This window comes from Mustela lutreola, chromosome 1, assembly GCF_030435805.1.
Source record: "Mustela lutreola isolate mMusLut2 chromosome 1, mMusLut2.pri, whole genome shotgun sequence".
Taxonomy (NCBI): Eukaryota; Metazoa; Chordata; class Mammalia; order Carnivora; family Mustelidae; genus Mustela; species Mustela lutreola.
Window position 1 is genome coordinate 234,760,716 of NC_081290.1, and position 11,841 is coordinate 234,772,556.

An 11,841-nucleotide genomic window follows, 5' to 3' on the forward strand; every position below is an offset into this window, starting at 1 on the left:
TTTTCTGTTACTCTGACATGTGTGTGCCCGTGCAGTCAGGTAAACAACAGTCTCCTCTACCATAAACACAGATACAGTGAAAAAACAGGTTAGCATGTGAAAAAATCAAAGAAAAGACCTTGCCCATGCATTCTATAATTAGTAACCCAGTGTAATTAAAAACTAGCCCATATAATTCATTTGCTACTACCCACAGAATCAAATGTTAATTGCATAGCATTTCTTCTAAGTGATCTGCATTAAGATTCTACTTAGGATAGAAAAATACTGCAGATAATAGTGCAAAAGAAAGATTGATTTATGCCTTATAAAGTGGTGGAAGAAAATAGCTACATAAGATTTATGGACTTTGGGAAACACCCATGGTTCTCATGGGAGATAGACATGATTTATATAGGGAAACTTGCAGAAGAATTCAGATACTGGCTGGTAAACAGAAACACACACACACACACACACACACACACACACACACACGTGCAGAATTCATTAACTGTCTGCTCCTAGACATAATTTTAGGTATATTTCTTTTATGCTTATGGTCCTAAGTACTGACTTACTGTCTATGGTGGAAAACCAGGTATCTTTCTTTTATGGTGGAAAATCAGGTATCTTTCTTGTTCCTAACAGAAATTCCAGGAAAGGAGAGGTCTTAAAAGGTCATCCTTGTCCACAGATTTAATTTCCTCTACATATCTGTTTGTATAATGAAACTGAGGCCGGTGGAACACTCCTTCCTTTTGATCTTGGTTCACTGTACTCATTCTAAAGATGCAAATTTGCTGGGACTCACTAGGTTTACAAAATGAGCAATGGAGATGCTAGATGCAAGCAAGCAATGATCAGTAAGTAAGTCTCTAGGGAATGCCATGCCCTGAAGAACTCATGGGATCTTATTTATGAAATGTATGGTGCTCACCTCCTAATTGTTTCTGTAGCGAGCAACACAGACTCAGGTGACTTATTTGTTTTCTTTGATATAGCATAGAAACATGTGGCACTCTTCTCAGAAATATTCTTAATAACCAATATTTCTAAGAAGATCCTTCATACCAGACTAAGTTATATATTCTTAATATGTATCATCTCATCTACTTCTCACAGAACTAGTATGTTATAGACATTATTACAGTTACTATCCATAATGTGAAGGTACAAACCTTAGGCTCAAAGAGTTAAAATTATTTGCCCAAGGCCATACAACCACTGAAGCCAAGCAAAACCCTGTGTTTTCCTTTGTTTGTACTGAGATGGTCCATTTAGGAAATCAGTCATAGTATGGAAAAATTAATAGATTGTGTATTTTCTTGCCTCCACTGAATTCAGCTGTCTTGCAGTTTAATAGCTATTTCTTAAGAAAGTCACTTTCCTTTTAAAAGCTTGATACTTCATCAGAAAAGTAAGAGTGAATAAGAATTTTTTTCATAGGGGTCTCATAAATTTTATGGAGATGATCTTTAAACTTGTTACAGTCCCAGACCTATGGTATTAGTCCTTTTCAGCAGAATTTAGATATTGTTATCCATATACAGCTTCCCAAACAGGGGAATAACCTTACTGAGAATTATAAAATTTTCTCATGCAATTAACTGACCACAGAGCAACTAGATTCATCTTTTAATAACATGAACATACCATTCACCCTCTCAAACACACACACACACACACACACACACTCTCTCTCTCTCTCTCTCTCATTCAAAATTAGCACTTACATTAATTTATTTAGGAATAATATGGATTTTTTTTAAGATTACTTACTTCTGTCTTGTTTCATAATGCTTCTCATATCAAGGCTTTATCTATATCCAAAACTTATTCTGCAAATTGTTATAAATTCCAGAACTTTTCATACTCTCCTTTGCTTCATGGTTTTTCTATCTTTATGGAATTTTCCTATCTCACCACAGAACCCAACGTGGGCACTATTTCCCCACCTTTAGGATCACTTAAATATGACCTCTTATATTCCCTCCCAGGGAGCTTTCCCAACACAAGATACATGTAGCTGCATAGCATTGTAATCTGGTCCACTTTATATTTTGATTGCACAAGGCAGTATTTAGAATGGGCAGCTTTGTAGGTACATAATAATTTTTTAAATACTTATTTGTTAAAAAAATATATATAAATTAACCAAATAGATCCTCTTGGCAAGAGTCTTTAGAAGATCATTTACTTAACTTCACATCACTTAAATATTTTAAAATTAAAAAAAAAAAAAACTTAGTTCAGAGATCAGAAGCAACTTAGTCACTATCCAATAGTTAGTGTCAGATGAGGAACAGAAGAATACGGACTTCTTGGACTCCAGTCTTGTTCTTTGGTCCACACTTTCAAAATGAAGTTGAGAGAGAATAAAGGTACAGGAATAATGGAGTCAGCATCATCTCCTAACAGGGCCCTGAGCTTATGTACTGATAGAGATTCTAATGTAATCAGGGATCTGAGATTGTTCTCTTTGCAAAGATAGGAACTCTGTATGGATGACATCCACACTTCCCTACTTTCAGCACTTGATTCCCTTAGTGGACTGAAGAGGGGACACAAGCATAAGAAAAGTGGAGAGTTTTTCCAATTTGCTATTTGTTTAAACTTTAATCCTGAAACAAGTTTCAGGTTGCTCTCTGCTAGAAACCATACCACACTTTATATTAGAAATGTTAGAAAAAATTAGAGACTATGTTTTTACACAATATTTCATGTCTTATTATTTGGGGAAAATACATACTGATACAAGTTTCTTATTACGAGCTCTTGTCTGAAAGTTTACTAGTGCCTGCATGTTTCTCTTTGATTACAGCTTTGAATAGGTGGTGAACGGAATTTATATAGTCAACGGCATATCCACAGAATGTCAGCTTTGTGACATAAGGCTCATGTTGATGGTGTGCTAATCCTGACTGGTTTACTCCGGACACAAAGACTATCGATTACTCCAAACGACACGTCATGGTCTTTTTCAATAGTAGTACCTACAGACCCTTTCTGCTGAGTGGTTTCCCTGGTCTGGAAGACTCACATCCAGTGATTTCCATCTTGTTTTGTGCCCTCTACCTGATTGCCCTAATGGGGAACATCACCATCTTGGTGGTTATTCGGGTAGAACAGTCACTTCATGCACCCATGTACCTTTTTCTCTCCATGTTGGCTGCTACAGACCTGGGACTCTGTGCTGCCACCCTGCCCACACTACTCAAGCTTTTCTGGCTTAATGTTCGTGAAATAGACTTTGATGCCTGCCTCATCCAGATGTTCTTCATTCATGTGTTTTCCCTAATGGAGTCAGGCATCCTCCTCACCATGGCTTTTGACCGCTATGTGGCCATCTCCAACCCACTGAGGTACACTACTATTTTGACTGATTCCACCATAGCCAAGATAGGTGTAGGGCTTCTGCTACGGGCTGTGGTTGTCATCTTTCCAGGACCCTTTCTCATTAAGCGACTCAGGTTTTGTAAGGCTAATGTGCTCTCCCACTCCTACTGCCTGCATCCGGATATCATTAAGCTCTCCTGTTCTGACCACCGAATAAATAGCATCTATGGCCTCATCATCATTCTCATCACCTTTGGAGTAGACTCTGTACTCATTCTCCTCTCTTATGTGAAGATTCTGATCACTGTGCTAAGCATTGCCTCCCAGGAAGAACAATTCAAGGCCCTTAACACTTGTGTCTCCCACATTTGTGCTGTGCTGCTGGTCTATGTCCCTATGATGGGGGTATCCATTATCCATCGCTTTGGGAAACATGTTCCACCCCTGGTGCACATTATTATGGGTTATGTATACCTGCTGATTCCTCCTGTTCTCAACCCTGTTGTATACTGTGTTAAAACCCAGGAGATACGCACCCGTATTCTGGGTAATCTCTTAAGATTATAGCAGAGAGTGCTTTAGGGTCACATATATTTCTAGAATAATCCTTATGAAATCAGCTTCTAACTTGAGCAGAGGAAACATATATCTTGGATAAATATTCTTATGTTCACAATCCCCATGGACATATTTATCTTTCAGTCTTCTGGAAGTTTTTTAATGTACTAACAGTATCTTTTGGCTTTTCATTTCCCTCAAGTAACTCAGTGCAGATAGATGAAAAATAATCATATAAATAAAAGGTGAGTTCTCAGTCATCTATGTTGTCAGAGATCCCCAATATCCATGGAAACCAGCAGATTAGTTGGAAGATGTAGAGTGCAAATCATAAGGCATCCAGTAGAGGCCATGTTTTCATCTGACCCCATGCATTCTGCAATGTAACTTCTGATGATATCTTCCATGAATGTCTCTTCCATGACTTTTTCCAAGATACCTTTGAAATTATATAACTTTCTCAGCTTTCACTTGTGAAAGTTTTATATTTAGATATTACTTTACAATGTATTATCCTACTTTACCATGCACTGACTCAACCACTTTGACATCTAATGATAGGCACACATATAAAGCCTAGAAATCTAGGCCAGAAGTTAAAGAACAGACTGAAAATCTGAAATGAATTTTTGTCATTGCATGCTAGGTACTACCTCTTATCTCATATTTTTATTTGCTAATTAGCATTCTCCTGATTCATGAAATTATGTAACTAAACTTAAGTAAAAATAGGCTATTCACTCAGTATCAATTGGGGAGTGTGCTGCTGAGAAGTTTTTCACAGGGAAGATACATTTATTTGAACAGTACTCACTTTAAATAGTTTTTACCTTCAAAGAGTAAAAACCTTAAACCTTAAACCTTGCCGTTAAAATAACGGCAAGAACGAGAAATAACTCCCTCAGGTGAGTTGCATTTGCAGCATATTCTGGCAAGAATAAGAAGGAGATCCTCATGAGCCAGTACTATAACTTCCCACAGGCTACAGGGGCTTATATATTTCTCATCTCATGAGAAATGCTGATACCTTAATGAGAAATTGCTGATTTCTATAACTTTCCTGTATTTACTGAGGAAAAAAAACAACAAATAGATTTGTACAACATTATACTTACAAGGATTTCTGGATATGACAGGAAATTCATGGTAATTTTAAATGGTTGTAAGGTAAAGTAAGGTCTTGTAAATTTAACTCATTGTCTCACATGTGCCTGTAAACAATCTAATGCTAACCCCATACATACATTCTGTCTAGACACTCTGGAAAGCCAATGGAGATTTTCTGCCATGGTTATTTTTATTTGTCATTTGTCATTTTCATCTTTTTTATCATTCCAGAACTTTTTATTTTTTGAACTCAATGTCCTTATCTTACCCTGGAAACGCTTTTCTTTTTCTTTCTTATTTTTTTTTTTTTATTTTACTGTAGAATATGTATCTCTTTCATTAAAATGTATCTTTCACTGAGTAACCATACCAATAAGAATCCCAGCATTAATGTGATTTACAAAATATATATTAAAAGAATCAAGAAATAAATATATAGTCCCAAATTATTTGTGACATAATCTACAAATTAGACAAAAAAAATCAATGTCATATCTAAACAAGGAATAAATTACATAATCTTAAGGACCATAGGGAAAAGCAGTTGCATTGCTGATTTATCTCTTGGAACTACAGGATATTTGTGATTAGACATGACTCTGTGAGATCAACAGCAAAGGTGAGGCTGAGACCTATATTTGGCACATAGGAACATTCTAAATGAATATCATATTGTTGAACCCTGCCTGGAATGTTTCTTGGTGGAAAATGCAGCATAGTTTTATATTATCTAGTGTTTTCTGACTGATACTTAATAATTTCCCAAATTTGGTGGATGAGATATTCATGGGTTTTAATAGAAGGATTTCATGATAATTTCAGATTGATGAATTAAAATAGGTAACTTACTAGGGTTCCTGAGTGTCTCAGTGAGTTAAGGATGGGACTCTTGCTTATGGCTTAAGTCATAATCTCAGGATTATAAGATCCAGTCTTGCCTCCACTCCATGCTTAGCATGGAGTCTGCTTGAAATTCTCTCCCTTCCCTCTGTCCCATACCCCCTCATACACATATTTTCTCACTCTCAAATAAATATATAAAAAAGAATAAATAAAGTCTTTAAAACATAAAATTAATAAAATGGGTGATTTATTAAAACATTTTGAATTAAGAGGGTATGTGACTTCAGATTCAAGGAGTACTTAAAGGTACAAATATAATCAACCTGAAAATAAAAACATATATGAAGATAAACTGCACTGTTTTATATCTATAACCACTGAAAAGCATCATAATTATTTGTCTTCATGAAAGGAATAATCTCATCTTACTTGTATTCTCTAACCACTGCAATAAACTGTCACTTGTCTGACTCATCAACATTTAATAAGTCAATTGTTGTTTTTCCCTCAAGTAAACTTATAAAGTAGACTCCTCTTAATTAATAATGTGTATATTTCTTTGGTCTGTTCATGTATAATTGACACTAAAAATCATGGCTAGTAATGACAGTTTTATATACTCTGTTCCTAATTAAGGTGGTTTATCCATACACATGAACAATTATCACTTGACCATTAGAAGCTGTGTCTTGGGATTGGGATCATATATAGTAACAGAAATGATCAAAGGAAAGAACATTATTGGAGTTTCCCATGAACTTTAGTTGAAACATGAAAAAATGCTTAACATCATTAGCCATCAGGGAAATGCAAAACAAAACCACATTGAAATACCACTTTATGAGGAGAACACGGGCAGCAACCTCTTCGACCTCTGCCGCAGCAACATCTTCCTAGGAACAACGCAAAAGGCAAGGGAAGCAAGGGAAAAAATGAACTATTGGGATTTCATCAAGATCAAAAGCTTTTGCACAGCAAAGGAAACAGTTCACAAAATCAAAAGACAACTGACAGAATGGGAGAAGATATTTGCAAACGACATATCAGATAAAGGACTAGTGTCCAGAATCTATAAAGAACTTAGCAAACTCAACACCCAAAGAACAAATAATCCAATCAAGAAATGGGCAGAGGACATGAACAGACATTTCTGCAAAGAAGACATCCAGATGGCCAACAGATACATGAAAAAGTGCTCCATATCACTCGGCATCAGGGAAATACAAATCAAAACCACAATGAGATATCACCTCACACCAGTCAGAATGGCTAAAATCAACAAGTCAGGAAATGACAGATGCTGGCGAGGATGCGGAGAAAGGGGAACCCTCCTACACTATTGGTGGGAATGCAAGCTGGTGCAGCCACTCTGGAAAACAGCATGGAGGTTCCTCAAAATGTTGAAAATAGAACTGCCCTATGACCCAGCAATTGCACTATTGGGTATTTACCCTAAAGATACAAATGTAGTGATCCAAAGGGGCACATGCACCCGAATGTTTATAGCAGCAATGTCCACAATAGCCAAACTATGGAAAGAACCTAGATGTCCATCAACAGATGAATGGATCAAGAAGATGTGGTATATATACACAATGGAATACTATGCAGCCATCAAAAGAAATGAAATCTTGCCATTTGCGACAACATGGATGGAACTAGAGCGTATCATGCTTAGCGAAATAAGTCAAGCAGAGAAAGACAACTATCATATGATCTCCCTGATATGAGGAAGTGGTGATACAACATGGAGGCTTAAGTGGGTAGAAGAAGAATCAATGAAACAAGATGGGATTGGGAGGGAGACAAACCATAAGTGACTCTTAATCTCACAAAACAAACTGAGGGTTGCCGGGGGGAGGGGGTTTGGGAGAAAGGGGTGGGATTATGGACATTGGGGAGGGTATGTGATTTGGTGAGTGCTGTGAAGTGTGTAAACCTGGTGATTCACAGACCTGTACCCCTGGGGATAAAAATATATGTTTATAAAAAATAAAAAATTTAAAAAAAAAAGCTATTATGCTTTTCAAAATCCCAAACTATAATTCATGTATCGTGGTCATTCTTTATCATATCAAACAGGAGAGAGGTGGCAGAAACGCAAAAAAAAAAAAAAAAAAAAAAAAAAAAGGTGGGAGAATGGGTTAGTCAAGTGGTGGGCATTAAGGAGGACATGTATTGCTTGGAGCACTTGGTGTTATATGTAAACAAGGAATCATGAAACCCTACATCAAAAACGATGTACTGTATGGTGACTAACATAACATAATAATAATTAAAAAAAGAAACAGGTAAACCAATAGCATCTCCTTCTCTTATTCTTCTCTATAAATTGCAAAAAGAAATTGGGAATCTGTGCTAAATCATTGTGGGAATAACAAATCGATTGCAGTGCCTGCTTAGGCGGGTCACTTGATAAAGGGAAATAGATCTATGGAAATAAAAGTCTTAAGGATTCCAAATAAAGCCAAAGATATTTATTCTACCATGGAAGACTAAGGAAAGCCAGCACTAGGAATACCTGTTTGAGTTTTTTTTTTTTAATTTCTTTTCAGTGTTCCAGAATTCATCATTTATGCATCACACCCAGTGCTCCATGCAATACGTGTCCTTAGTAATACCCACCACCAGGATCACCCTACCTTCCACCCCGCTCTCCTCCAAAACCCTCAGTTTGTTTCTCAGAGTCCACAGTCTCTCATGGTTCATCTCCCCCTCCAATTTCTCTCAACTCCCTTCTCCTTGAATTTTATCTTTCAAAAACTAGTTATAAAAATTTCATTACCTGTCTTTGTTGCTGTACTCACTAGCCCTGGCCCTTTCTATTGCTAAGGAAACTAAATATAATATGATGACTAGCACAATATAAAAATTAATAAAAAAGAAACAAAATAACCTCATAAAGGGCAGAATATGTGTATAAACTTTTAAAAGATGATGCTGATGCCCTATGAAGAATGATAACTTCTGCTTCAAGTCCTAATATGCTCTTATGTCAAGATAAGATTTTTTCCATTGTTAAGAAAGAAAGAAAAAGTAGATATACAAAGACACTGATAAAACAAGAAAGGTAATATTAAATTCTCTGACAACACAGAGTATCAGGAAACAAAGATACATGGGTTTAATATATTTCATGAAAATTAATAGATAAATGCTCATCTTGCAAGTGGTTGGGATTAAAAATTGAAGAGAATAGATGGAAATGATTTCTAACACACTCTGCTCCAAAATATTCATATTTAAAGTGAATTTGTAAAGAACACATTAAGTCAAGCTGTATGGTCTAGTAGACATGAACTGCCTCCTTTAGGACCTTCTCGTGATGCTCTGTTGCCTTTATTTCTGCTATTTACTCTTTTATTGGCAACTATGATGCTAACATACCTAGAATACAAAAATCAGTATGTGTTTAAGTCATTTTGTTGATGTTATTATTGTTTTGGGACATGTCTACATCACAGTAGAACTGACTTTTGTGGGGAAAAGTATATGGAGGACTCCTTGGCGGATCTGTTTGGTCTTCACACTATAGATGATTGGATTGAGCACAGGTGGGACCAATAAGTAGATATGAGCCATGAAGATATGGATGAGTGGGGAAGAGTGTTTGGCAAAACGATGGACGATAGAGAGCCCAATCATAGGCACATATAAGATGAGTACAGCACAGATGTGGGATGCACATGTGTTAAGAACCTTAAGCCTCCCCTCACGTGATGCAATTCTTAATATTGACTGAAGAATGTACATATAAGACACAAAAATACCCAGAGAGTCCATGCCCCACAGCACAGTGATCAAAACCAATCCATATATAACATTAAACTTGGTGTCAGCACAAGCAAGGCGAATCATGTCCTGGTGTAGACAATAGGAATGAGAAAGGGTGTGGGAGTGGCAGAAAGGAAAGAAGGCCAGCCGGGCCAGAAGTGGAATCATGGCAAAGGCACTCCTAAGCAGAGCTGCAATTCCAATTTTAGCAATAAGTCTTGGTGTGAGAATGGTAGCATATCGTAGAGGGTGGCAGATAGCCACATAGCGGTCAAAGGCCATGGCCAAGAGTACAGATGATTCTGTGAAGGAGAAAGTGTGAATAAGAAACATTTGGACCACACAGATATTGAACTGGATTTCCCTGGAAATGGACCACAACACCCTGAAGAGTGATATCATTGTGGGCATGGACATGCCCATGTCAGTGAGGGAGAGCATGGCCAGGAAGTAGTACATGGGCTCGTGGAGCCTGGGGTCCATCCGAACAATATGCAGGATGGTGCAGTTGCCCATTATTCCAACAAGGTAGAGGACACAGAATGGGATGGATATCCAGTGGTGAAATTCCTCATAGCCGGGGATACCTGTGAGATAGAATGTGGAGGACAGGGTATTACTGGAGTTTATGTTTGCCATGGAGCTCGCTGTTAAATCACCACCCAGTTTCAGGATCCCACTCCAGTGGGGAGGGCAATGATGAGATCAGCATCTGAGCCTGGAAAGCAAAACAAAACAGTGAAACTTCAGCACTTTCTGTAAATACTCTTCCATTCATCTCCACATTTTTGCTCTGTCTTTTTTCATTGCATTGCTGGGAATGGCAAGTTAAGTAAAACATTTACTTTATTACCACAAGGACTTTTCTTCCTGCCTCTCAAATGAAGACCCTTTGACATCCTGTCTACATACAGACGATCTTCTTCTAAGGACACTCCTAAGGCACCAAACACACATTAAATGTTTCTAGCTAACATCTTTCATTTATAATTTTCTTCCAGAATTTTCTTGGCAAGGGGTACGGATCTTAACATTTGTCTTTTTTTTTTTTTTTAATGACTCCTTCAGTGATTTACATATGATGCCTTATTCTGCCTAAACAACACAGCTTTTTCAATAAGTACTAGAACACCATGTGAGGTATCTTTATAGGATTCAAGCAAGTATGGGTCAGCAGTACTTATTAACATAAGCAGAGATCTTACTAACATATATCTTTCATTGTGTAATTAAAGCTACAGGCCTGGTGCTGGACTAGCATTGCTAGGAGCTAAATATAAGGTGAAATAGAGTTATTTAAAACAATTTTTTTCATTTATTTATTTTCAGCATAACAGTATCATTATTTTTTCACCACACCCAGTGCTCCATGCAATCCGTGCCCTCTATAATACCCACCACCTGGTACCCCGACCTCCCATTTTGAATTTAAAAATTATAATAATGAAATATGAAATTTTATATGTAATGTTCTTACTGTAAGAAAATATACGATTTAAACAAAACATAACTGTCTGACTCTGACTTTAAAAATTCAAAACCTTCTTTCTCTTAAGTTTCAGATCTGATCAGTCATTTAGAGACTGATACCTTTCACACACACACACACACACACACACACAAAAAATAGGTACTATAAGGAAAGATAGAGTAGAAACCCATGCTTCAAAGCAAAAACAAGGGAAAATAGGATAACAAAAATTATAATGTTCAAAAAAAACATCTAAACTTGATATTAAATCTTTCCTACTCAGAACAAAAGAGAAAATATATTTTCTCCCAAAAGATTCCAGTATTTCTTCTGTGGTCCAGAAAAACATCTCTGAAGTAAGGAAGGAAAACGCGTCTCAAAATCTCACTTGCCCATCACTTGCCAAGAATTCCTGCTCACCAAAATGCTGTTTTGAGAATTTACAATCCAGGAGACAGGGTATTTCCCATTTCAAATGGATAAATTGGCCTTTTTCTGTTTTGTAAAGTCTACTTTGTTCCTTGGGAACTTAAAATCTCTTTCAATCTTCTCTAGCTCCACACAGATAAAACCTGAATTCAGCAGTTTTTACTGGAATGATTACTAATCATAATTTTCTAAAAAATGGAAGAACCATTATCAAGAAATCAAATAAGTAAATGCCAGAGATAAATTCAGTCTCTGACTACTCCCATTACATTCAAACCTGTCACATATTGTAAGTCCTGTTGCCTATGGTCCTCCTATATATTTCAATCTGTGTGGCTAAT

At 36.8% G+C, this 11,841-nt stretch overlaps 2 protein-coding genes across 2 annotated transcripts; one reads left to right on the top strand and one right to left on the bottom strand.

Annotated features, from left to right (window-relative positions):
- Window positions 1-2,952: 2,952 nt before the first annotated feature.
- Window positions 2,953-3,885, top strand: LOC131821172 (olfactory receptor 51G2-like). Its single transcript, XM_059157039.1, has one exon. The coding sequence runs from the start codon at window positions 2,953-2,955 to the stop codon at window positions 3,883-3,885; it is 933 nt and encodes a 310-aa protein (XP_059013022.1).
- A 5,394-nt stretch (window positions 3,886-9,279) lies between these two features.
- Window positions 9,280-10,239, bottom strand: LOC131821180 (olfactory receptor 51L1-like). The gene has a single exon (XM_059157051.1). The coding sequence runs from the start codon at window positions 10,237-10,239 to the stop codon at window positions 9,280-9,282; it is 960 nt and encodes a 319-aa protein (XP_059013034.1).
- Between the last annotated feature and the right edge of the window lie 1,602 nt (window positions 10,240-11,841).

Excerpts from the sequence above, each read along its gene's own strand:
- LOC131821172 (XM_059157039.1), top strand. The coding sequence starts at position 2,953 with ATGGTCTTTTTCAATAGTAGTACCTACAGACCCTTTCTGCTGAGTGGT.
- LOC131821180 (XM_059157051.1), bottom strand. The coding sequence starts at position 10,239 with ATGGCAAACATAAACTCCAGTAATACCCTGTCCTCCACATTCTATCTC.